The sequence below is a fragment of the Prionailurus viverrinus genome, chromosome B4 (assembly GCF_022837055.1).
Source record: "Prionailurus viverrinus isolate Anna chromosome B4, UM_Priviv_1.0, whole genome shotgun sequence".
Taxonomy (NCBI): Eukaryota; Metazoa; Chordata; class Mammalia; order Carnivora; family Felidae; genus Prionailurus; species Prionailurus viverrinus.
The window spans coordinates 125,532,965-125,559,925 of record NC_062567.1 but is presented as its reverse complement, the minus strand read 5'-3'; the positions used below and the strand labels follow the sequence as shown (position 1 = coordinate 125,559,925).

General features: G+C 47.1%; 1 protein-coding gene across 3 annotated transcripts in view; it reads left to right on the top strand.

Annotated features, from left to right (window-relative positions):
• The window catches only part of LARGE1 (LARGE xylosyl- and glucuronyltransferase 1), a 541,787-nt gene that overhangs the window by 399,197 nt on the left and 115,629 nt on the right, over positions 1 to 26,961 (top strand). For all 3 annotated transcript variants that reach the window (XM_047867970.1, XM_047867968.1, XM_047867969.1), the window contains one exon: positions 24,002 to 24,106. In XM_047867970.1, coding sequence (XP_047723926.1) covers positions 24,002 to 24,106 — 105 coding nt within the window. The remainder of the gene's footprint in view (positions 1 to 24,001; positions 24,107 to 26,961) is intronic.

The following is a 26,961-nucleotide window of genomic DNA, read 5'->3' as shown; positions in this document are numbered from 1 at the left end:
TTTAGTCTTTGTTGCCCAGCCTGCTTTTGCATAGTCCTGCAGTCCTAGTCTGTCTCTCTTCCTGTGTTTGGCTTATTAAAACCAGTGCTTAATGATGCTCATGGAGGCAGGTTCCCCAGCTCATGTATTGCTTTCAGCTTGCTTACCTCTCTGGATTTGTGCTTTCTTATCAATTTCTTTATTGACTCTGAAGATTATCCTTATGTTCCTGTCTATTCCTTTTTTTCCTTTTTTACACCCCCCCCCCACATCATCATCATCATCATCATCATCATCATCATTATTACTGATCCAGCATTTTTAGGTTTCTACCAAGATTTTTGGTTTGTTTTTCAGGATATATTATCCTCCATACTGTCAAATACTAATGCTCGGGGTTGGGGGAGGGGCTCTTTAAAAATACTAATTCCCTGTCCAAAACCCAAACTTAGCAAATTAGAATCTCCTGAGATGGGGAGCCAAGTGCATGTACTTTTAAAAAGCCTCCTCAGAGGATCGTGATGCCCGCTGATACTAAGAGATAATTATTATAATGAGGACATGGTCCAGGAGCAATGGAAGTGCAGCAGGAGAGCTAAATTTGGCCCATGAAGTTGGGAAAGGCTTTATAGAGGAGGAAATTGCTTTTTACCCCTTTTAAACCTTCCCTCTCATCCTCTGCTGCAGTTAGCTTTACCATAGGTATGCATCCAACATCAGCATCGCTCCATGAATCGAAGGCCCCAGGGAATGTCCACAAGGTGGCAGCCATCTTCTCACTGTGTGTGTAGCAAGACCGTGTGAGGTGGCCGACCTTGTGGCATGAGGTTCTCAAACTTCCTAATGCCATCCACATGTCTGCCCATTGCATGGGCTTAGCCAACAGCATTCCAGCCTACAGAGTAGAAACCCACCTGCGTTGTTCTCTGGTCCTACTGAGAGTATGGCGTGGGCTGTCCGAGCTGTCAGGTGCTGGAAAGTCAGAGAATTTCAGCTACACTGGCTGAGCCAGGAGGATTCTGGACAGGAGACAGCCCTCAGGATGTCGGGTCCATTTCTGGCAGGACCCCAAGCTGTATCAAACCCTGTGGTATCAGGGGAGTTTGGTTGTACTCTTCAGTAACCTGAAAAAGTCTTCACAATGGACCACACCCCTAGATTCACATTGAAAGGAATTCCTGAACAGTTCATGAGGCTTGCATATCTGGACTCAGGAAGGACCTGGGTTTGAATACAGCTGCACAGCTTATTAGTAGCATGTCCACAGGCAAAGGTTTCAGTTTTTCTAAGCCTCGGTTTCCATTTCTGTTAAATGGAAGGTAACAATATCTATCTTCTGGGGTTATTGGAAAACTTAAATGAAACAGTGTATTTTAAATGCCCTATACTAATTGTCTTATGGACACTTCTGTTTGTTACTTTTGCTGTTGTTATTATGGTTCCTAAAATCCCTAAGGCACAAATAGGACAAGGATTAGTTTCATATTCTTTTCCTGTTTAGCAAATTTGATGCCCACTCACTTCAGCATCTAAGTCAAGACCAGATTTCTGTGTCCACGCTGACCCCAGTCCACTTGCCCAGATTTAGTTCCTAGTAATAACAGTAAAAACCACAATTCATTTATTAAACAACATCAGTGTAGGTATAGATACTTTACCTATATTATCTCTAGTCTTTATAGTACCTAAGTGGGTTTTATCAGCCCCATTTTTGCAGAGAACAAACTAAAGCCCAGAGAATAAAAGGAATTTGAAAGGACACACAAGTGGCCAGTGGCTCAGCTGGGACTGGAAACTGGGATGCTGGTGTCTTTGATACGTATGCAGCTTCCCTTCCCCATGCTGGGCTCTATGTGATTGTTACGCTTGGGGTCTTTCCTCAGCCTGAAATGGCCCTTCTACTTTTAATCTGCCCACCAAAATCTTATTCATCCTTTAAGACCCAGCACAAATACCACCTCCCCTGGCTCTCTCAGTTGCAAAGAATTAGTGCATTGCAGTATTTCCATGGGAGTTTACTTAGGTTCCACTGGGGCACAGTGGATACTCTCTTGTGTCTCTCATGCACATAAACGTCTCCTGTATTTATTTGCAGTGTGTCTGAAGTCAGCAGTTCTATCTCATTCATTCTTTTACTTAATAATAATCCATGATCTGTCCTAGATGTCCACTAAATGTGTATCGAATTAAAGAATAAAAATTCTGGTTGTGATTCAGTATGTTCTTCCACATACTTCTCCTTAAATCTTCAGTGATGTGTACAAGTGACTGTTAGTGGAAGACAAAGTTGACTCACTTTGCCTTAGTGCCTAGCTTTGTTGATGGCCACAGAAATTCCCAGACTGCAGGTTTGCTCCTGTTCCTCGTCTGTATCTTTCTCTGCGGCCCCCTTTGGCTTCATTCTCACCTGGCACATTATTCCAAATCTACAAAAGGTGAGTGGACAGCATGTTGAGTTCTGTTAGCTCAGAGCCACAGCTGCCCACATGTACAAGCTCTTTAAAATGATTCATGATGAGGAAGCTTGCCCCTAAGTTACCGGGTCAGCAGCAGTCAAAAATTGCATAAGTGGAACGGAATTAGAATCTCCCGGGGGCTAAAAGGTTGCGCTTATAACAGGTTCCTCTGTTTCTCTGATGCCTTTCATCCAATGACACCTTAATACAGAGTTAATTGAAATGGAGAACGTCAAGCACAGAAGCAGCACAAAGGACTTTATAAGATGTTTAAGAGTTTTCCACACTTTGATTAGGAATACATTTAGAAGTCACAGGCAAACCAAGAACTGTGTGTTTGAAAACTATGAAGACAATATGTCCCAAATCTTCCTGTCTCTAAGGAAGAATAAAAGTACCCAAGGTGGGGAGCACTGATTATAATAAGGTAGGTCAGAGTCCTTAGATCGTATGGGAGACTTTTTGGTACAGACGGATTGATGGATGTGCTTAGGTCTTAAGCATCTATGAGCTAATTGACAGCCACAGAATCCTAGTGTCAGAACTCAGATGGACCTTTGGGATTATTTTGTGGAAATATTTCACAAAAGTGGATGCCCAGGTCTCGGAACAATTGAGCCTGGCCTAGAACTCTCATGATGCTTGTTTCTTTTCTTTCTTTTTTTTTTTTTTTTTTACATTTATTTATTTTTGAGAGACAGAGTGAGACAAAGTGAGAGCGGCAGAGGGGCAGAGAGAGAGGGAGACATAGGATCCAAAGCAGGCTCCAGGCTCTGAGCTGTCAGCACAGAGCCCGACGCAGGGCTCAAACCCACAGACCGCGAGATCATGACCTGAGCCGAAGTCGGCCGCTTAACCGACTGAGCCACCCAGGCGCCCCTCATGATGCTTGTTTCTGAGACTGCCTATGATAATTGCTCAGGTATCACAAAGATGGCCATAATATGGGGAGAAAATGTACAGATGAACCGTGGCTGTAAATGCAGGTGTTTTGAAGTCACAGCTTTGTTTCTGATTTAGAGTCCACTGATTATCCTTATTTGGCATTTTTTTATACAGCCTATGCTTGTAATGTCATTTCCAATTTCAGTTAGAGGTAGCATCAAAGAAAGACACTCTCCAAGCCCGGGAATGCAGAATCCAGCCCGATGTTTACTGCCTTTCTGAGTTCTCTAATACAATAGCCGTTGTTCAGCTACCCACTGCCATCATCAGATCTTTCTCAAGAATCCAATTTAGTTTTCAGAGAAACAGCTCTTCTCACACTCCTAATTAATCAATTTACATAATGTTGACTTAGCATACTTAATTGCAACAATAACAACAGGCCTACACAGGTTTTGGAGCAACCACAACTCATTCTTGGTTCACCCATGGCCCAATGGGCAGAGACGGGAAAGTGGAGACATCTTGAAGAACTCAGTAGACCTTGTTCTGCGTGCCCTATGCACCAGTCCATGTAACACATTCCTGGGGAAACAGGAAGGATGGGCAGGAGGCCCTCGATGTATTGTAATCTATTCCCTCCCCTTGCAGACCCAGGAACAAAAGAAAGGTGATAGACCTTCAATCAAACACATTAATGGTATTTGAGAGTTCTACCTGGTCTGGTGTCTTCATCCATTTGGGCTGTTGTAACAGAATTGCATACACTGCATGGCACGCTTATTCCTTACTGTTTTGGAGACTGGGAAGTCCAAGATCAAGGCATCAACAGTTTTGGTGTCTGGTGTGGGACTCCCTCCTGGTTCATAGTTGGCCATCTCCTTTCTGTGTCCTCACATGGCTGATGGGGTGAGGCATCTCTGAGGAATCACCCCAGAGATCACCTCCTAAGGGCCCCACCTTCAAGCACCATCCCCACTGGTGATTATGTTTCAACATAAGAACTCGAGGGGCACGCAAATACCCAGTCAACAGCACATGGCAAACAAATCGAGTCAACAGATTCATGGGGCAGTTGCTCCTTGGACAGTGGCACATAACTACATAACTGTTGGCATATACATAGCAGTGTATGACTGACACAGCTCTCGTTAGTGTGGTGGTGACAGGATATATAGCTCACAGACCTCGTGTGTGAAATTCGGACCAGAGCTCTCGTCAGCGTGGCAGTGACTGGGGCGGGACGGTTCTGGGCTCCTCTCTCCTTGCAGTGCCTTGTGATAACTTGACCCAGAGTAGGGGCCCTCGTTCTTGTTTTTCTTTCTTTTTTTTTTAAATTTTTTTTAATGTCTATTTATTTTTGAAGGAGAGAAACAGCATGAGCCGGGGAGGCACAGAAAGAGAGGGAGACCCAGAATCCGAAGCAGGCTCCAGGCTCTGAGCTGTCAGCACAGAGCCTGACGTGGAGCTCGAATTCATGAACCATGAGATCCTGACCTGAGCCCAAAAGTTGGACGCTTAACCGGCTGAGCCACCCAGGCGCCCCAAGGGGCTCTTATTCTTGGAATCTCATCCCTCCATGTCCTCCCAGGTACCTAATTCAGCGCAGTGATTAAATGTAGCTCAACAGAGAGAGCCTCTGATGTATGTTCAAAATGCAGCAGGAAAAGGATAAAATGAGTAGTTTTCCCATTTCTCAGGTTTCTGAGAAAACTGAGAAAACCCAGACATCCAACAGAAGCTACAGGAAGTGAAACAGAAATAGGAACTGGAGGTCAGAACCAGGTCACTTCCGTGGAGTTTAGCCAGAATCCATGTAAAAACCAGGATCCAGGAGAGACGGACAGCCTGACAGATGCAGAGACAGAATAAGGATGGGCTGGCCGCAAGCTGCTCGTCAGATGTGCTCCAGATCAAGGTTAATGGAAAGGACCGGGCCCCTCAGTGAAACGGGTGAACTCCGCTGTCCTTGACTGTGCTTGACTCTACACATCGGTTGAAGCTTTATAAACTGTAACCTCTGGAGTGGGGTAATTTGTGCTACTTCCTGGGAGACTAGACTAAGCATATGTAGCTGTCCAAGTTAGCAAGTCGGTGAAAGGACAACATCTCAAAGTCTTCCTTCTAAGGGAGTTCCAAACCTTACATGGTGACAAAGAAGTCAGCTTGTCTTTGGCCCACTACTAGAAAATGGAAAATGGGAAACACTTTGCAAAGATTCGTGTCTAACAAACCATAGTGAGAAACCATGTAAGAAGTTTAAACAAAGTTAAACACCTAACAGGCTCTGTGTTTGCACAAACATTCTGTTTTATTTATCACTCATTTATAGCCCACTTTATCCTACAAAGGGTTTTAAGCAACTTACACAATAAGTTATGTACAAGGTTCATTGTATCCTGTGCTGTTTTTAAAGTTGAGCTCTGAGCTTCCAGGCTGCCAAAGTAAAAAGGTCTACTCGGTCATTTGAAGGATTCTTGCTCCAAAAGAATATATAATTGTTTATTTTGAGGGGACTCAATCTACAGTGGACGGTGTCCTCAGTAACATCCTTGCAATAAATACAATGGAGAGTTTTGTAGAGCTCTTTGTTCAGTGTCCTTTGGTGAAAATTGGAGGCCAGGCATGGGAGTTTAGTACAGGCCCCAGGCAGTGTGGCCCCGTCATGCAGCACTCTGCAATCCCCCCACCGCCCCTTAACCAGTCATCCATCACTGTGACTCCTTTCTCCCAGGCCTTTGGCAGGACCTCAATGGCAAATCATGCAGGGTTAAATTCTGATAGCAAAAGAAATGACTGTTTTGTAAGTTAAAGCCTAAATGAATTGAAATGTCCTAATTTTGACTACAAAAAGAGGATGGGAAAGCTGTCGGCATCTTCCCTGGGATCCACGTACACTTCTCAACTTCTCGGCTCAGGGAATGTGTTGTTTCTATGCACTTCTCTTTCTCTGGCCAAGATGGGCATCATTTCCCTCCTTCGATGGCTCTGGAATGTATTTCCAACATACAGCATGCAGCCTCGTGCCTTCTGACCTATTCTCCAGCAGCCTTGAGCTCTAAGTAAGGAACACATTCCATCCAGGCAGATTTTTTTACCTGCCACTTGCTACTAAATCAGTGACCTTTTCTAGATTGAGCCTTGACAAAAGCTTTTTCATGCAGCCAGCTCACCTGGGACAGACAGACAGACTGCAGCTGCCCCTGGTTCCTTTCCTGGATGCCTCGGTGCTATAGGCTCCCCATTCGTCTGCCACTCTTTCTTCTTACTTATGCTCTGAGCCGAGGGAGAGTTTCTTTCTCCTCAAATGTCACCTCACCTATGCTTTTCCAACCCCCTGTCTTCTCTGGTAGGCTCCCATTCCCGCTGCCGCCATCAGTCTGGACCCCCCCCCCCCTACTGTGCTGTCCCCATGTCTCTTAGCCCCACTTGGCATTTTACTGTGGATCTGTGGCCTGGCTCTCCCACTGGAACGGATGTGCCAACGAGACAGGACCTTAAGGTTTTTGGCTTTGTTGTTGTTGTTTACGACTCAGAGCCCAAAACAGTGCCTGGCACATAATCGGCACTTAATAAATGAATGCTGGATGAATTGAATGGGTGGATGGCTGGCTGGCTGGCTGGCTGAGCAGATCTAGATTAGAATGCTGGCTCCTTGTTCAGAATTATGTGCTTATCTACATACACATACATGCATCCCCTGTCTGGCTCTCTCCCACCACTGCCCAGTGACTTCACCAGACCAAATTATTTTCTACATTGAACTTGCAAGCCTCCATTTATAGTCTGCATCAAAAAGGATATCAAAACTGTTGAAAAGCAAGGTCTTGCGTTTTGTTATTGGCGACTTAATACCATGCCAAAGAAGACCATTAGCTGACTATTACAGGTGTGTTGCCCTTGGCTTGCTAAGAGAGGACTCTCTCTGAGGAGGACGGCAACCAGCAGGCTTCGAGACTGCGAGCAGAACCCCGTGGTTTATGTGGCGTGTCTGCTGTTCAGCTCCTGCAGGTGTGGCGTGAGAAGAGTGTGTGTAAGGGCCCCAGGAAGCCAGGGTCCACGCCAGCTGTTGGTATCAGCAGCCTTCCTTCCCACGCTGATCCTGAACAGCTGAGAAGCACCGTTTTGTTAAGACTCGAGGGTTCTGGTCTCTACACAGCTGTGTAATCTTGAGAATCCCGTTTCCTCTTGCTGTAACTCGGTTCCATCAGTGATGCCATGACAAGGTTAGAGTAGATGATTACTAAGTTGTTCCAAGTGTAATATTTTTAACCACATTAGGACCTGGTATTGATAAGCTGTTCTAATGCCCTTTTGAAGTCTGCTGTTTAGCATGTCTCTCTTACACGTTTCAGGCCATGTATTTGGTCACATGCTTTGTCTCCTTGATGAGTCCGTGGCCTTTCTGAGGGGGAGGACCCTGTCTTGTCTATGGGTCTGTCACCCATAGTCAGAGCTAGTGCCCAATACTTGTGCATTGTGTGGACAATGCGACTCAGCTCTTTTCCTGCACTTGGGTACCTGCTGATGGAGTTTTAGTTATGCAGTGAAATGCCCCAAAACACAGGTGGCTTGTGCAAAATTCATAAATCCTCCATGCATAAGTTCTGAGAATCTGATCACTCTCGTGTGCCGTCTCTCACATTTCTTCAATATAGAAAACTTTTTTTTAATGTTTTTAATGTTTATTTATTTTGGAGAGACAGACAGACATACAGTGCACGGCCAGGGAAGGGGCAGAGAGAGGGAAACAAGAATCGGAAGCAGGCTCCAGGCTCTGAGCTGTCAGCACAGAGTGCAGTGCGGGCTCGAACCCATGAACTGTGAGATCATGACCTGAGCCAAAGTCGGACGCTTAACCAACTGAGCCATCCAGGCAGCCGTAGGAAACTTTTTTAACCCCCTTTCCTTCTCTTTTCATCTTCATCCCAGAAGAACGACACCTAGGCTTCAGGTCACACTCGGATCCCAGCTCCATCATTAGCCTGTGCAGAATCAGGCTAGTCCCATTTTACCTCTGAGCCTTACCTGTAAATGGGAACAACGCTAACCTTGCAGGGTTGGTCACAGGATTAAGTAACGTCTAGCACAGCGCCTAACAGGGACTAAGTAATGTTAATTGTTCCCTCCAGGGCTCAGTTCAAGACACCCTCAGAGCTTTCCCAGGCAACCCCTGGTGGTTGTTCTTCAGACACCATAGGATATGATACCTCTGTTGTTTATCTTGGAGTATCTAGACTCACTTTTGCACAATAGATTGTAAAATGCTAAGCATCGTGGCACCTACTAAAGTGTCTACTCTTTTTTTAGCCCAGTGTCTGGAAAATAGCAGATGCTTAATTCATGTTCTGTGCAGGCAGCGGAGACCGCACAGGGGAAGGACAAGGGCACCTGCTAACATTTCTTTATCATTCAGATGGAAAGTGTGGTCCAAAATATTCCCCAGGCCCTTGCCACTTTGATATCCTATGCCATGATGCTGGAATGGGTTTGTTCATTTTTTTTCTTGGTTTTGTTTTTTTTTTTTTTAAGTAAAAAGGCCTCATCCTTGATGCAGGAGTTTCCTTAGACACGGAGCGGAGGGGTGGGGGGCCTTTTCTAAACATGAGACACAGTTTTCTTCTGTGAGCACTTGTCCTCAGGTTATCGACAGAGAGAAATGTGATTTTGAGCTCAGCTTTCCTGCCCCAGTGGGCTGCTTTGGCACATTGTTTCAGGGAAGAAGAGTGGCAACTGATTTCCCTCCCGGAAGGACATGTATCACAAGGCGTGTATATCAGGCGCTTCAATCTGAAGCTGGTGAGAGAAGTACAGAGACCTTGGTTTCTCACCACTAATGCTAAGGAAGCCAGTTACAACTCTCACCATAGACAGCATCTTGTGAATGAAAGGTGATGGCAGGTGTAATGAAGCGGGGAGGGTGAGTCTGGGTTTGGGAGTCAAGACTGCTTCGTTGCAAATTTTAGATGGAGATGGCAGAATCCCTACCTTTAGAGTCCCCATTGACGGGTGACAGACAGTTGCCCTCCCTTCTGCTATTATTCAGGGGAGATTCCTTTTCTGGCTTCTTTCTCCTTTGTTCAACAGCAAAGCATTATGGGGCTCAGCATTCTGCCTTGGTCTTCTCCATTAGCCTCTCCTTTCCATGAGCTTGTGTCCTTTTTTTTTTTTTAATGTTTATTTATTTATTTATTTATTATTATTTTTTTTAATTTTGTTTTCAACGTTTATTTATTTTTGGGACAGAGAGAGACAGAGCATGAACGGGGGAGGGGCAGAGAGAGAGGGAGACACAGAATCAGAAACAGGCTCCAGGCTCTGAGCCATCAGCCCAGAGCCTGACGCGGGGCTCGAACTCACAGACCGCGAGATCGTGACCTGGCTGAAATCGGACGCTTAACCGACTGCGCCACCCAGGCGCCCCAATGTTTATTTATTTTTGAGAGAGAGACAGACTGTGAGCAGGGAGGCACAGAGAGAGAGACGGAGACAGAGACAGAAGCTGAATCAGGCTCCAGGCTCTGAGTTGTCAGCACAGAGCCGGATGCGGGACTTGAACCCACGAACCATGAGACCATGACCTGAGCCAAAGTTGGATGTTTAGCTGACCAAGCACCCAGGTGCCCCTCCATAAGCTCATGTTCTTAAATGCCATTTGTGTTCCAGTGATACCCAAATCTGCAGCTTGGATCGCAGGCTTGATTTAGGCCAAACAAGAACTCTTGATTCTACCCCAGTTGTGATATATCCAAGCTTTAGGGTACGGTTCAGCAATAAAAAGAAAAGCAGTATTAATGCATATGGCTTGGATAAATTTCAGAAACACTATACTAAGTACAGGAAATCAAATATGAAAAACTGTGTGCCCTGTGATTGTGATTCTATTAAGTGCAGTCCTAGAAAAGGCTCGACGATAGTGTAACGGAACGAAAATCAGCAGTTGCCTGGAGCTGGGGTTCAGGGAAGTAGATTGCAGAAGGGCCCCAAGGAAACATTGGGGTGTTGGAACCATTCTGTATCTTGATGGTGAGGATGGTTACATGGCTAGACATATTTGCCAAAGTTTTGTTAAACTCCAGATCAGTGAGTTTATTGAATTCCACTGTATTTCAGTAAAGCTTGAGGAAATGATTCCATAGTTTCTGTCTAAGCAACTAGAGAGGTGGAGAGAGTGAGCTGCTCTTCTCTGATGTGGGTAGCACAGGTGAGAGCAGGTGGAACAGAGAAGGATGAAGACCTCAATATGGGATGCACCAAGTCCACGATGCCTGGTACATGCCCCAAGGAGAGAAGTGAGATGGCGGCTGGATTTATGATTCTGGGGCTCAGTGTAGAAATCAGACTGGGGATATAAATTGAAAGTTACCAACACGTGAGCAGTATTTAAAGCAGAGTGGCCCCGGGGCACCTGGACGGCTCACTTGGTTAAGCGTCCGACTTCAGCTCAGGTCATGATCTCATGGTTTGAGAGTTCAAGCCCCATTTAGATCTCGCAGCTGTCGGCACGGAGCCTGCTTTGGATCCTCTGTCTCTCTCCCTCTCTCTGTGTCTCTCTCTGCCCCTCCTCCACTCACATTCTCCCTCTCTCAAAAATAAACAAACATTAAAAAAAATTTTTTTAATAAGTAAATAAAGCAGTGGCCTGGAGGGAAGGCACTGGGGACGCAGACAGATGATTGGCAAACAGAGAAGCTCCAGGGATTGAGTGAGGTCTCGGCACTCTGGCCTCAGTGGTGAAGACACAGGGGGATGCCCCATGTAGACCTATTATTGGCATATATTACTTCCACGATGTATTAGCTACGTTGTCATCAGCTTTTATGCTGGCGAAATCCAATTCAAACATCGCCCATTTTTAAATGTGCATTTCAGTAGTGTTTAGCTGTTTATAGCATTATGCAGCTGTTCTCTCTCTCTACTTTCAAGACATTTCCTGTCACCCTAGAAAAGCTCCCCATACCCAGCCAGTGATCACTCCCCACCACCCCTCCCACAGTGCCCGTTAACCACTGACCTACTTTCTGTCTTTATAAATTTGCCTACTCTAGACATATAAAAGGAATTGTACAGTATGTGATCTTTTGTGTCTGGCCTCTTTCACTAGGTGTAATGTGTCCAAGGTTCACCCGAGTTGTAGCGCATATCAATACTTCTTTCTTTTTATGGCTGAGTATGTTACTTTGTTATTATGGCTTCGTGTCTCCCCACGCTGACTCCAGAGAGCATGCGTGGGAGTTCCTACCTGAGAACTTTCCTCCCCTCCTCCTCTTACCTCGCTGTCCCTTCCTTCCCCTCCCTCTACTGATTTGACCGATTTTAGGGGGTGAGTCTCACCTCCTCGGAGACTTACGCCATGCCCAGCAGCATCTCTTTTGCGTCCCTCAAGACACATACAATAATAATTCCATCAAGTTGCCTTTACCACCTCTTTCCAGGAGGCTGATTGGCTCCAGGCACAGGCTGACTCGTTATCACCACAGCACCATCCCCAGCAAGGAGAGAGCAGTTCAATGCTCTCCGGGGTATGTGAAGCCCTGGGAGATCCAGGGTTAGGGGAGCGTCAGAGTCTGTCCCCTTCCCTACGTGCTCCACCCCCTTACTGGATTGCAGGCACCTCACCTCCACCTCTTGGTGTGGATGGCCCTCAGCCCAAGCATGCCACCTGCACCCAGATCCCTCAGAAGGTGTTTACTGACCATGATGCACGTCTGCAGCCCTTACATCTCCACGCATCTCCAGGCATGTGGATCTCCAATGGGCTGTTTCTAATAGAAGGAAAAAAAAATAAGACCTTTGGTTGCTAACCCTTCCAAGCATCCACTCGTCCTACCCCACACAGCAGCAACAACGTTCTTTTCAGATCCAAACTCAGATCACACGGGCATTTAATGGCCACAAATGAGGCTGTACAGTTCCCCTCAGTGCCACACCACACCACGGCGCACGGTTCACGTTGTCTTCTTTGCACATGGTGCCCGGTGTTGTGTCCTGCCTGCCTCAGACCCTTCAGCTGTGTCCCTGCCTATCCTGCACGGAGAAGCTCCTTACTCCTTCACCATGAGGCCCTCCACATTTACCGCGCTGGCTACTAGTCCCTCGAGGGGTGGATTTTCCTCCTGACACCAACCAGTGCTCCAGCCCCCTGAGGACACCAAGTAGGCATGCTACAATTCAGTTCTGACACGACTACCCAGAATTGGCGTCCAACCCCACAGGCTTATGGGCTCTATCCCACAGGACTGCCTGTACCTCGGACACCAGACATGAGCATCAGGCCCCCAGGTTACCCACGTTTCCATTTGACTTGGCTACAAAGGCAGACCTTCCCTCAACCCCCTTCTCACATAGGTTTGCTATTTGCTAGAACACAGAACTCAGGAACCCACTGTACTTACTGTTAGTGGTTGATTCTAAAGAATGCAACTCAGGAACAGCCACATGGATGAGGTGCCTAAGGACGAGGTTGAAGGGGGAGGGTGCGGTAGAGGGGCCGTGGCCTTTCTGAGTGCACTCCCCTCAGGCACCCTGATGTGTTCATCAGTCCACAAGGTCTCTAATCCCGTTACTTAGGGTCTTTACGGAGGTTTTGTCAGGTAGGTAGGCATGGTTGATTAAATCACTGGCCATTTGTGATGAACTGTCTCTGGTCCCTCTCCCTTCTCTGGAGGTTGGGCAGTGGGGTGAAAATCCCAAGCTTCCAATCAAGGCTTTGTCTTTCTGACAGCCAGCCTCCCCCACCCAATATAGCTCTCTAGGAGCCCACCAAGAGTCACCTCATTAGAACAAAAGATGCTCTGGGGCACCTAGGTGGCTCAGTCAGTTGAGACTCCAACGCTTGATTCCGGCTCAGGTCATGATCCCAGACTCATGGGATCGAGCCCTGTGTAGGGCTCTGCACTGACTGTGAAGGCTGCTTGGGATTCTTTCTCTCCCTCTCTCTGTTCCTCCCCGCTCACACGTGCTATCTCTCTCTCTCTTCCTTCCTCTCTCTCTCTCAAAAAAAAAAAAAAAAACTATATGGGAAAAAAATTAAGTACTAGCTACAAAAGACACAAAAATGTTGGCTAATAATGGTAATACTTAAAGTTGAGCAGTAGTTTATGGTTTACAACATTTTATTTTACTCTTAAAATAACTGTATGATGGAAATAGACTGAATTTTACCATCATCCATTTTAAAGAAATGAAAACTAAAGCTCAGGAATCAAGCAGTTTTGGCCCAGGTTGCACAATTAATACAATTGACCTTTGAACAATTTCAAGAATGGGGGCACCGAACCCCTGCCCCTCACACAGTCAGAATATCTGCATTTAGCTTCCGACTCCCCCCAAACTTACCTACTTACTGCCTGAAGGCCTTACCAATCATGTGAATAACTGATTGGCAGATATTTTGTACATTATCCGTATTATATCCTGTATTCTTACAAGCAACCAAGAGAAAAGGAAATGTTAAGAAAATCAGAAGAGCAGAGAATTTACAGCCCTGTACCATATTTAACCAAAAACCTCCACGTGTAAATGGGCCTGCACAGTTCAAACCCATGTTGTTCAAGGGTCAGGTATAATTGGAAAAGCCAGAACTTTTCTGGTCGTCTTAGACTCCCACAAGTAAGTGCTTTTTCTTCAACCGTAGTAGGAAAAGTGAGATTGTTTCTCCTAGGTGCTATCAACAGTGAGTTACAGGAGTATCTGTGAGCCAGGTATCTGAAAGTCGCTAACAAATTGTGGGTGTTTTGTTTTAAGTTTATTTATTTATTGAAAGAGAGAGAGCATGCAAGTGGAGAAGGGGCAGGGAGAGACAGAGGCGGAGAGACAAAATCCCAAGCAGGCTCCTTGCTCCCAGCACAGATCCTGACACGGGGCTCAAACTCACAAACCGTGAGATCGTGACCTGAGCTGAGATCAAGAGTCGGACACTTAACCGACTGAGCCACCCAGGCGCCCCCAAACAAATTGTGTTTTTAAAAAAAGTTCCAAGGAGTCCACGGATGGAAGTTGTAGCTGGATCCAGGCCAGCTCTGCTCCCCTGGGGGAGGCCTCGTCTGAGAGGTGACAGCAGTCAAGCGTCCTGGGAGTTGGTGTGATAAAAGCAGCCTTGGAAGATTGCCCAGCGGCTGGCCCTGTGTTCCTTTTTAGTTTTTCCCATTTCCAAAGACCAAAGATCAAGGAAGGAAGAAGAGAGAATCATTATTTGAGATTGACCAGGATTTTTTAAACTGTAAGTTAAGTTAATGTGGGCTCACTTGGGACTGACCTAAGGAGGTGGGTGGGGCCTTATTCTTGCATCTTGGCAGATGGAATCGTTACCTGGACCTTTATTGGATTGCAGACTCTTTTCTGAGCCTCAGGCTGTCCTTTTCTGTTTTCCACAGATGCTCCTGGGGTAGGAAGTGCTCTCAGCTCAGTGCTCTGGGATTAACACTCAAATGAACCACAGAGGACTCTGTCGTATTCAGGACCCCTACCCACAGCCTCTGGTGGTGGTGCAGGCAGGGACAGGTGTGCAGGTCAAATACGCCTTGGCCAGCCTTTTTACCCATTCTTTCCTGTCCTTTGGAGCCTTAACCCACAGTGTGAGGGAGAGGCCCTGCAGGTTGTTCCTAACCACAAATGTAGGTGTGGAAACGGAGTGCAACAGAGTAATCTGAACACCTCCTAATAAAGAGATCTTATAATCAAGTTGGAAGGGAGATTTGAGGTCATCAAATCTAGTACAGAAATCCCTGGGTGCCCTCCCACTCCAAAGGCCCCCAAATCTGCCATGCATGAGAATTAAGGGGGCTGTTTTTGCAGAGAAATCCCCAGGCCTCATCCCAGGAGAATCTGCTTCAGTGAGGTTAGGGGTGGGGCCTGGCGGAAGGTAGCTAAACCATTTGAGAAGCGTTGTGTAGAGATCATAAAATCTGACAGGCAGGGACTGGGCCTGTTTTCTTCTTCGCTGTTGTTTCTCCAGCAGTTGGCACAGAGCCCCGTGCACAGTAGGATCTTGGTGAATACCTGCTGGCTGAGGGCTGAATCATGCAGCCTTTTCCAGAACTACGCCAGTATTTAAAAGCTGCTCCCTAGAAAGGCAGCCTGTTTCCATTTTGGTGAACTCTGAGGGAATTTACAGCCTTGCTTATAAGAAGCAAAATCTATCTTCCTTCGGTCTTCACTCATTCAGCCTAATTCTGCCTTCTAGAGTGACACGGATTCTAATTCCTCTTAGAGGGGATTATCCCTCAGCTATCAAGGTCAGCAAGAATGGGGTCTTTATCTCCAAATGAAATCAAGGTTGACTGGAATGAATAAACTGGAGAAAAACCCCCAAGGCAAGAAAATGATTGGAGAGAAGACCTTTTTTTAACTGGGGCACGTGCATTCCAACGCAAGGATGCACAGTATGAGCCTGTGGTACATAAACCTAACCAAGAGTCTCAGGGAACCCCGTGAAGTAGATCCCTTTACCATTTTACAGAGGAGGAGACTGAGGGACTACGAATTGACCCAGGATTACCATTCAAGTAGAATTTGAACAAAGTGAGAATTATATTCAGGTTCAAAGAAAGGAGAGGCAGCCAGGTTGGAGAAGCTTGCGCATAGAAAACACAGCCAGCATGGAGTCAGCACTTGAGCCCCAGCATTGGATGGTATGTTCCCAAGCACCTCACTCCCTTTCTCTGGGCTCCACCTGTAAAAGCAGGCAGTTCCGGAGTGAGTACTCAGATCTTTGCTGTGCCTGGGACTTTGGGTGATCCCAGAGTGACTTCAGGCAGAGTTATAGTGAGGATGTAGGATGTAGGGAAACGTGCAGGTTCCCGAAACAGTCCTTTTCAACCCATCCAGGGTTGTTTTAAATACCTTTTGTGTTGCATCTTCTCAGGGGATGCTTTATTATTCCGCACCCACTAGCAGAGGGCATCCAGGGCGAGGAACAGTCCTTTCAGGATGTGTAGTAAACGGTAATGTGATACTATACGTTTTCCTTATTACAGCCGTCCTGTGCTCAGACATGCATTATTGAATGGTACTATTAAAGACTTTTCTATTTTAAAATAGCTTATTAGAATAAATATGAGGTTGGAAAGTCATTGTTGCTTTCTCTGCTGATACTACGGACAGCCCCTAGCTATCACATTTTAATATTCACCTGCTGGTGCAAGCAGAGCAGTTTTGATATGCAGCGGTGATTGGTGGGCTTTCTCTGTGCATCCAGGAGCTTTCCTGGGGGCGGGGGAAAGGAGGCAGCCCTGGGAGCATCTGCAATCCACGTTAGAACTCTGTTCCTGGCGTTTACCTGGAGAGGTTAACCTGTAAGCATCCATTTCCATCCCATTCAGCTAGAAAGAGTTTACCAGTTCCAGATGGGCTAGGGTGGTCCGTGATAGATTTTCATCTACCCATCCGTGCTATACTGGGCCCCCAGGAGCACTAAGCTTTTAATCAAGGAAGCAAAATTATCAAATTTGCACCTTCCAAATATTTTTACATAGGCAGAATGGAATGGCACGGCTCCCCTCAGAGAAGGTGATCAAGTGCGATCTGCCAAGTAATCTGGGAAGAAAATGTGATAAGGGGGTGACAGAGCAGGCGAGGGGACAGGTTTGAAAAATAGCAGATAAAATCTGTGGGGCTTGGTTATGGCAAGGGTGTGAAGAGCAAGGAATTAAGAGAAGATGCTTTGGAAAGTGGTCTGAACTGGGATGGAGATAGGTGACTAACTTCCTGTCAGTGGTACTTGAGGCCACCGGAGCAGATCCTGTCATCCAGGGATAAAATGTAGAACAAGAAGAAGTGGGGCGGGGGGCAAGGATGGGAGCTGGGGAGCACCAGCATCGAAGGGGAGGCAGGGAAAGAATGTTCAGAGGGAAGAAAACAGCCAAGAGACTGGTGCAGCTGATAGCTTCAGAAAGGCACGGCAGGGCCAGCAGGACAGGGTGCGGGCAGTAGGGCCAGATTTCGCAGAGTCTAGTGTGTGCAGCCGGTGTGAGCACTTGATAGGAAGACTCAGACGCCATATGCACAGTGACCATCACCGTGGAGAGGAAGGGCAGTGCCTTAGGCAGGCATCTGCCAGGAGCAGGGCTCTTTGCCTGTGTCACTTGACTGCACATCCCTTCTTGGAGGCGGGAGGTAGATTCTGTCCTTGCCCTTTTACAGTGAGGAAATAGGCTCAGAAAAGTAAGACCGTGGCCAAACCATACAGAATCAGGGCTAGACCCCTCTTCATCTGGGTCACAAACCATTTGTCTAATTCACCATGCTATCTGCCTCCCTCCCGGCCACCTGGTGGGCGAAGCCCAGCATGCCCTGTCCATGCCCCCATGTGCCACGTGGAAGCATCACCATCCCCCTGCTTCTGGGGCTTCACCTCCTGAACGGAGCTCTCTGCCTTGAGCCAAAAGCTGTGGAAGGAGGGAGCGAGGGGAGTTCCCAGCCTGGAGCCATCCGTCTGCTGGCTGGTGACACCGACACCAGGGCCCCAGCAGAATAGCAAGCTTGTTCGCTCTTGTCTGGCTGTTAGTGGTGATGTATGAATAAGCAAAGAAGACAGCTTCATTTTCATAAGTTAACTTGTGCCTGGAGTAAGGAAGACGGGGAACAGTGCACTTAATCATAACCACAGGGCTGCACGGAAAACAATGACAAAGCCTTTTCTGTTAGTCACGGTGGTTTATTATAATAACTCCTAAGAAGACGAGACAGTGCGGGATGCTGAGCGAGGCAGCACGCCAGCGGCCCGTGTTCCCCCCCAGCCCCCCGCACCGCCCCCCAAGACGAGTCCCCTGGGACTTTACCTCTTAATGGGATGGCAGGTCTCATGTGTGTTCGCATCATCCAGGTTAAGGCTTTAGACTTTGACCTCTGGAGACCAGATGCCATCTGGCTGATGAGCTGGGATTGGCAAAGCTATAAAGGATGGCCTGTCTTATGCACCGTCTCTGCTGAGAACGGTGTTGTGAGATAGCACTGTTATCAGAAAAGCTTGTGGGGAAGCTTGGGGGTTTGGAGGTCTGTGTGGACCAGCAGGTGTAGCCCACAGTGCAGGTAAGGATGCAGTAGACGACCCCGGGGAGACCCCAAGCCAGCATCACCCACCCTCCCCCACAGAATCAATTATTCCCTGCCCTCCATTCTCTAACTTATCAGTGTTTCTGTCACTGCGGGTACCATGCTGTTTCATAATTGTTTATCTGTCTCCTCTTCTAGCTGCCTCTAGGGCAAGGACCGTGTTTTATTTGTCTTTGATTCCTTAGTTTTCGTGTGGTATCTGACACAGAGCAAACCCTCAGTCGATATTAAATAGAACCAAAGTCTAGGCAGAGTAAGGACCGTGTCAGCTAAGGAAGGATCGGGGGAGAAGGCCGAGACTGCTGATGCCTGAATCCAGGTGGATGGGACAGAAGGTGGGGCCAGGGAATTCTGAGTGTAATGATAAGAGCAGATATTTACTGAACATTTTACTATTTTTCCAGGCATTGTTAATGGTAACATTTGAATAAGCAAAGAACACAAAATAGTACCTAGAGAAAAAAAATTAATTCTAAGGGGTGTCCTACGTATTCACTTTATAAATGAATGAAGAAATGGGCACCAAGAGATTGAGTAACTTGTTCAAGGTTGCACAGCTAATAAGTGGAAGAGCCAGGATTGGACGTGGGCGGTCTGGCTCTGATGTTCGCTTTCTTCATCCCTTCACTGTCCTCAAGAAGCCTACCACTGGAGGCTGCCACTGAGTTCTGCTGGTTTGCCGGCTAGATTTAGATGCCATAAGAGTTTATCGTGTGCTGGGGACCCGACTGGTGAACCTCGCCTTCGACCCTTGCCTTCGACTGTCAGGGACAGAGTTTCCACACCTGGATCACTAATTCTCAAACGTTAATGTCCTTTCCAATTACCTGTTTTTTTAAAATGCAGATGACCAGACCCAGTGACCGGAATTCTTATTTAGAATTGAGGCATGAGAGAATTAATAGATGACGGGAACCCCACCTTCCCAGACACTGAGCCAATTTAAGGGTAAAAGAGAGCAAAATGTCACCTTTTTAGTGCAAGTTAAATTGGAGGGCTTACTGTGGATGTTTGTCATATCAACACTCTGAGTTGGAATTGGGTCCCTCCCCCCACCCCGTCCCAAGAAGTGTGGGGCAACCGTGGCCTCGTGGAAAGGGGCCTTCCCCAGGAAAGGACAGGGTTAAGGGGACCCTCTGTCAGAATAGGGATGGAGGAGGGGTTAAGCAATGTAGGCTTGTTTCTCTGAAGCTCACCAGCCAGGTAAGTCCTCCTGTGTGATAGAGGAGACAAAGGGTTGGGGCTAGCAGCCAGGAAATTCCTCCTTCTAGAAACCAGAGAGGCAGGGGGAAGCTGCCTCTGGGTCATAATTAATGTCTAGGTTGATGCCCAGGAACCTGCAGTTAATAAGAACCTCAGAAGCACTCAGTTCTCAGACCACAGTTAGATAAAGTCCTAGAAGGACCTAACTGTTGTGCTAGATTGACCTTCAAAGAAAAGCTTGTGGATGGGCTTGCTCTCTTCCAGAAGCTTCCAGGGGAGCTTGGATGATCTGTGAAAATAGTTATGACTTACAGAGTGCTTCATAGGTTTCAGGCCCTATGCTTAACCCTTAACACACATGAAGTCATTCAGACATGTGTAGACACAACAGCCCTAATGGTTAGAGACTGAGGCCAAGAGAGGTCAAGTAATTTTCTCAAGGCTACACAGCTGGAAAGGGGCAGGGGCAGGGCCAGGAATTGGGATCAGGCAGTGGCACCTGAGGTTTCCACTCTTTACCTCTAGCTACCCTGCTGCATGGTTCCCTGTGGATGGACAACAGACCTCTGCAGGATAGGACACATCAGACAGTCCAAGGTACTCACAAGCCCACTTGCAAAGCCCAGCTGCCCTTTTTTTCTTTTTAATTTTTTTAAATGTTTTATTATTATTTTTTTAATGTTTATTTTTGAGAGAGAGAGCATGTAAGCAGGGGAGGGGCAGAGAGAGAGGGAGACAGAGAATCTGAAGCAGGCTCCAGATTCCAAGCTGTCAGCACACAGCCCAACGTGGGGCTTGAACCCATGAACCATGAGATCATGACCTGAGCCGACGTCAGCCACTTAACCGACTGAGCCACCCAGTAGCCCCATTGTTCTATTTTATTTTTGAGAGAGAGAGACAGAGACAGAGACAGAGTGCGAGCTGGGGAGGGACGGAAAGAGAAGGAGACACAGAATCTGAAGCAGGCTTCAGGCTCCAGGCTGGGCTCCAGGCTCCAGGCTGTGAGCACAGAGCCTGACGTGGGGCTTGAACTTCCAAATTGTGAGATCATGACCTGAACTGAAGTTGGACACTTAACCGACTGAGCCACCCAGGCTCCCCAACCCAGCTACCCTTTTAATCCCTGACAGAGCAGCTAATGAATCCATCTGAAAAAGCAAAATGAAATCTTAGTAGCTATTTATTATTTTGCATTCTGTCAACCAGCAGATGTTAAAATTACAGCTATCGTGTTCCTAATTAAGGATTTTTTAACCTTAAAGAGGGCTGGCATGTGTAAAGGAGTCGTATGCAACCATCATGAGAAATGCAGCCCAGGTGCAAATTGAGAGGGGAGTTTGGATAACATTAACTTAGGTTAATCATGTATGTCACTCCTTCTGTGGAGATCAAGACCTTGGGTTCGAGCCTTGGGCAGAGCAACCAACATAAACATGCTTTCAGGTGGTGCCACCCCACCTTTGCAGTTTTCCATGCAGGTGAGGAAGATGCCAGAATTGCCAGAGAATGTGTTGGTGAGTAGGGGGAGGGCAAAATGCCTTGCAGCTTCAGAAGTGTGGGGGTACTAATACACTAACGTTGCGGGTCTCCCAGTCGGGAGAGGTTTATCCACCAGACATCATTGATTTAGTGTATTTATTGGCACCCGTTAGTGTGTTGGATACCACCCAATCCTTGCCCTCAGACTAATGTAGGTGGATATTTACAAATGAGGTGTGGGTGTACCTGCGTATCACCCACTCTGTCCTTTACAGGGCGTAAGTCGGCTATGCAAAACATGCCAGGAGGAAGTGCTAAATAGAGCTGTCTCCCATCTCGTGGGAGCGAAGGTAGAGTGACCATTCAGACTTAGGGGTGTTCATAGGTGGCTTCATGCTAGATGAACGGGAAGGGTTGACGGGCAGGGGTTGTCTGGGGGTCAGGGCAGTTCCTGTCAAGCAAGAGCCAAATGAGCAATAGCCAGAGGTGAGAATGTAAACAATAAAACTGTATATTTTCATTTGTCAGGAATGAAGTGTGGTTAAATAGAGAAAACTTCTGGGGTGCTTGGGTGGCTCAGTTCGTTAAGCAGCCAACTCTTGATTTCAGCTCAGATCACGATCTCATGGTTCATGAGATCGAGCCCCGCATCGGGCTCTGCACTGACAGCACAGATTCTCTTGCTCGCTCACACGCACATGTACTCTCTCTCTCAAAATAAATAAACTTAAAAAAAGGAGAGAAAGCTTCTGAAGAAGTAGATTGAGGCAGAACACAGTTCATGGAATGCCAGAGTATGCGATTTGGACTTCGAAGGTGCTGAAGATGAGCATATCTGAACTTCAGGTGGCTACCCTAAAAGTCAGTGAACGATCATTCCCCTGCTGTCATTTTCGAGCATGTGACAGACACTGTGTCCATTGTACTGAGCCTGGGGTCATTAGTAATTATGAACTGGATCCCTCAAGGACTCTGTGGCCCCCCTGCACCCCAACCTCTGTGAGAGGTTATCACGTGGACTCTGTAAGGAGGTTACAGCATCGGGATGCGGCACACATCTTTCTCAGCTGAGGACAACCTGCTTTTCAGATCTCATTGTTTTGCATGAACATCCCAAGCTCGTTGCATGTAGAATTGATTGGCTCTTGCACTTCTTGAATTGTTGATGTGTTTTTCTGAGGGATTCTACAAGTTTGGGATGTGATCATATACAATGACAAAGTGGGTGGTAGTATTTTTCCCATGCCTCTAATTTATGTATTTGTGCCGGGGTGATGATTTAGATAGGAGCTCGATAAATTGATCAAATAAATTACGCCGAGCCCACACACCATCATTTCAGGGAGCTGCCATCACACCAGGAGGTTCTATATCATGCAGCATGCTGTTCCGGGAGAAATGTCGTGTTTTTCTTAACATGCTGCCAGGCTTTCATTTGGTCAGAAAGGTCTTTATTTCTCAGATTGGCCAATAATATCAAGATTTTAGCCCCAGAAGGCATCGCTTAGCTCTGGAAGACCATGATTATTAGTCATGTGACCCTGAGCAAGCTATTTAAAATATCCAAGCATCAGTTTCTTTTTCCATAACAAGGGTTTTTCATTCTTCCCACAAATGCTTGTTGTAAAGGCAAACGAGATGGAATTGAGACGGTGGAAGGAGTGTGTGTGTCGCACAAGTATTAAATTATGTGCTGGCTCCACCACTACCTGTGCACATCAGGATCCTGGTGAACTTCAGTTTCCTGGTGTGTAAATAGTTGACGGTTAAATCCAAGGGAATGAATACCTTCTGCAAGTAGATGATGGGCTTGTCTCGTGGAAGATGGGTGGGTCTGATGCCTTGCTGGCCCTCCATAGAAGGCCTGGACTCCCAGGAACATTATGTTCTAAGAAATCAAGAGAAGTGACTGACTCCCCTAAGGTGCTGAGAAACTAGTCTAAGAGGCCTGGCTCGGCCGTGCTGTTGGTCCCAGTACAGCAGACACAGGCCAACGTCAGAGCTGAGTGCTGGGGACAGAGAAGCAATTGCTCCTCTAGAAAACACTCCTGCATTGACATGACACAGTGGCTTGGGGACTCATGATGAAATGGACGTGAGGGTGAAAACACTGTGGGGAGGTGGCCAAAAGGGGGCTCTTCTCTGTGGGCTTCCATCTCCTTCACCAAGGGGCATTTCTTCCCTCCGATGGGGGCAGATGATCTCAGCTGATACCCAGACAGCCAGTGAACTTATGTACAGTGGGGGATAGTAGAGCTGGAACACTTGAGGTGTGTCGGTAAATATGTGTTGCATGAGTTAAGGGATGGATGGTCAGCTGGTCAGCTGGTTGGTTGGCTGGTTGGTTGGTTGGTTGGTTGGTTTGGGATTCCGGTATTATCACAGAGTAACTGGGTGACCTTGGGCAAGTTACTTATCTGCTCCTTAGTTTCTTCTCTGTAAAATGGGGATAATAAAAATGGCGGGGCAAGGGGTACCTGGGTGGCTTAGTCGTTTAAGCATCTGACTCTTGATTTTGGCTCAGGTCATCATCTGGTGGTTCGTGAGATCAAGCCCCAAGTCAGGCTCAGTGCTGACAGCTCAGATCCTGCTTGGGATTCTCTCTCTCCCTCTCTCTCTGCTCCTCCCCCATGCACGCATGCTCACTCACTCTCTCTCTCTCCCTCTCTCCCTCTCTGCCCCTCCCCCATGCATGCATGCTCGCTCACTTTCTCTCTCCCCCTCTCTCTCAAAATGACTAAATAAATTTAAAAAAAAATGGCGGGGCTGCCAAAGTTTGAAAATTAAATACATTAATACAAGTTAAGCACTTAGATCAGGGCCTGACACTTAATAAAAACTACAATAAGATTTACCATTACTATATCTCCTATTCAGTACTTACTTACTGTTCCGTGTGGCTTGGCTTCTTTTAAGACCTTTGCTTTCTCTGTACTCTACAGGTCAGCAGGTCCTGGGCTTGGTAGAGAACCAGAGTGACTGGTACCTTGGAAACCTGTGGAAAAATCACCGTCCTTGGCCTGCCCTTGGAAGGGGCTACAACACAGGTAAATCGTGAGGGTGGTACATGGTGGGGGTTTCAGAAGGTGACATGAGGGTTCAGTGTGCCTTCCTCTGAGGGAGGAGGCAGGCAAAGGATAGGAGGAGACCACTTGGTTGCCTGAATTCTGCAGTGGATGGTACCTACACAGTTGACCTTCGGTTCTTTCTTAGAGCCACAACTATAGTCAGCTTGGCTGTCAGACCTTGGCTGTCAGTTGCAACCTTAGCAAAAAGCCTCCCTCCTGACTCACCTTCAGATCTAGATCCCGTTGGGCTTTTTTTAGAACTATGACCTCTAGGTCCCTTGGCTCCGTTGATACAAAGATCGTTCAACAGTGACAAAGTACCCGACATTCAGCTTCGTACCACGACAAAGATTTACTTTCCTCCCATTCCATGTCCGTGTGAGGCCTGCTGGATCTTGCTCACCATAGGCATTCCGGATTCATCTGGATTCATCCTTCCCGGTATAGGGAGGAAAGTAGCAGATGTCCTATTGATTCTGAAAGTTTCTGGTCAGAAGTGACATAATTTCTGCTAATAGTTCATTGGCTAATGGTATCTTCATTCATTCATTCTGTGTTCAACAGCTATGTATAGACTGCCTGGTGTGGACTAGACCCTAGACACCGTGCCAGGGAGGCCAGATAGCGCCCATGACCTCACAGAGTGTATCAATAAGAGACTAGAGCGACATCCCTCTCCTTAAGCTCAGGACTGCCAGTGTCTATTGTTTCAGTGCTTCTGGATCCTTCTGCCCTTTCTCCTTTATCTTCTATTGCCACCGCTTTGGAACCTTGCTCTTGAAGGATGTAGATGTGTGGCCTGTGTCAGGATCAAAACTTGGAGCTCAGGGGGCAGTAGGTTTGGTGAGGCCCAGAAGGACTGGGACCTGGCATCTGAGACCAGCTGGACTGGGGTGGGGTGGGTGTCAGGGGATGGCGCCACCTAAAAGGTCCTGGGGGCTAAAAGTCAACTGTGAGAGCTGAGCGTCAGGTGCGAATGCAGGGGCCCCGGAGGCCAAAGAAAAATGGATGACAGTCAAGCTTCCAGAGGTGAGAGTTCAGAGATGGGGTCAAAGCTGGAGGAGGACAAGGAAAGGAAGTGTCAGAGTCCATGTCCAGAGGTGCCAGTTAGGGAGTCCTGTAAAGGCTGTCCTTTGAGATGGGGGCCGGGGCTGTCCTTAGCTGACATTTGGCAGAACATCCAGGCATGCCTCCCTCTATGCAATTTTTTCCTGTGATACCTTCCAGGCATTACAGCCTTCTTTGAAGGTTGCAGCTAAGGAATTTTAATAGGCCTTTCACACACCTCCTGGAGGCTCCCCTGCTGCACTGGGCATTAACCCTTGAGTTGCTGGATGGTGAGGATGTCTGAGGAATCCCTGAGAGGGGCCAGGCTGGGGGAGGGAGGCAGAAGGGCTCTGAGCACCAGCTCTCCCTCAGCTGGTGTAGAAGTATTTTCATAATGGCTAAGGCAACATCTCTGGTCTCGGCATACCAGCTGAGTATGTACTGGCTGCTTTCTAGAAGTTACTCTGATTCAATCCTTACACTAACCCCACCAGGTAGGCACTATTCTTATCTCTATTTTATACCCAGGAAACTCACACTGAGAGGGGTTGAGGCTCTAGTCTGAGCATTAAGGAGGCTGCCTTGTTAACTACTGACCTTCCTAGGTTGAACTTCACTGGCTTCAAGATCAAGAATACTATACATTGTGGAATTCTGGACTCTTGTCTTTCAGCCATCTGGAGACGAGCCTAGAATTTTGCCTCATAAGCCTCCAGGAAGTTTCTGGAGCAGAAGAGTCTGCTCTGAAATGTGGCACTCTGTTTCTTCTCCAAGCAAACCTTCCCAGAGGGCTTTCCCAGTGTATTTGAGGCTAGACCCTTTAGGAACCCACTGTGGGGCCAATCATATGCCTTCCTCCCACCCCGTCCCGTTCTTTCCTTTGGTAAACGAATTATCATCTGATGTTGATATTTTGTAAAAGCCTGAATTCCAGTACATTCACTCCAGGCTCTCAGGAAGCCCGAGACACCCATGTCTGTTGGGTGGGATAAGGGAGATTTCAGGTAAACCCTGGTATCTGTCTTCCACAACACAGAATAATAGGCAGTGTCACACAGAGATATATACTGCAGTGGTCTCGAGGACACAGCATCAGGGTCGTGGTTATCTGTGTCAAACAAAAACCACAGGTCATCAATCTGGGTTTGCAGGGAGGAGAAGAATGTGGCACACTGGGGAATTTATTATGACAAAAATGACACGTCCCGTCCTGCCTTTCCCAGTTTGCCTCAGTGTGAGGTCAGGAGACATACAAGTCTCTAAACCACCTCCAGCTCCTCCTTGATATGCCAAGGAAGTGAGTTACTTTCCCACTTGCTGCTGCTTAAAGGGCAGAGCAGATGAGGAAAACCCTGTTAGAAGTGATGTGTCCATTTAAATAAGCCAGTGACACCGAGTGATCATTATAAAAGGATTTATGCGACATCAGAATGCATTGGCTTTCATGATGGGGATTTGTTATTTTAAGACTAGGAATTGTACCACACATCAGTGGATGAGTCATGAAGCACTTAGATTCTCGTGGAAATTGAGGACTCTGCTGGGAGGGAGCCCGCTGCCCTAAATCCTAACGGAAAGCAGGCCTCCAAAAGATGTATCTCCAACAAAGCCCCGCCTTGAGACTTCTGCTTTGTCTTGGCAAACTCTGGCAGATCCATGTTGCAATCGTGATTCAGCCACTAAGTGCCCATGTAGGCTTGGCCAAGTTAGTTCACCTCCCTGAAACTTAATTAATTCTTTCCCCTGTAAAATAGGATCATAGTACCTAGTATGGGGGGATTAACAAG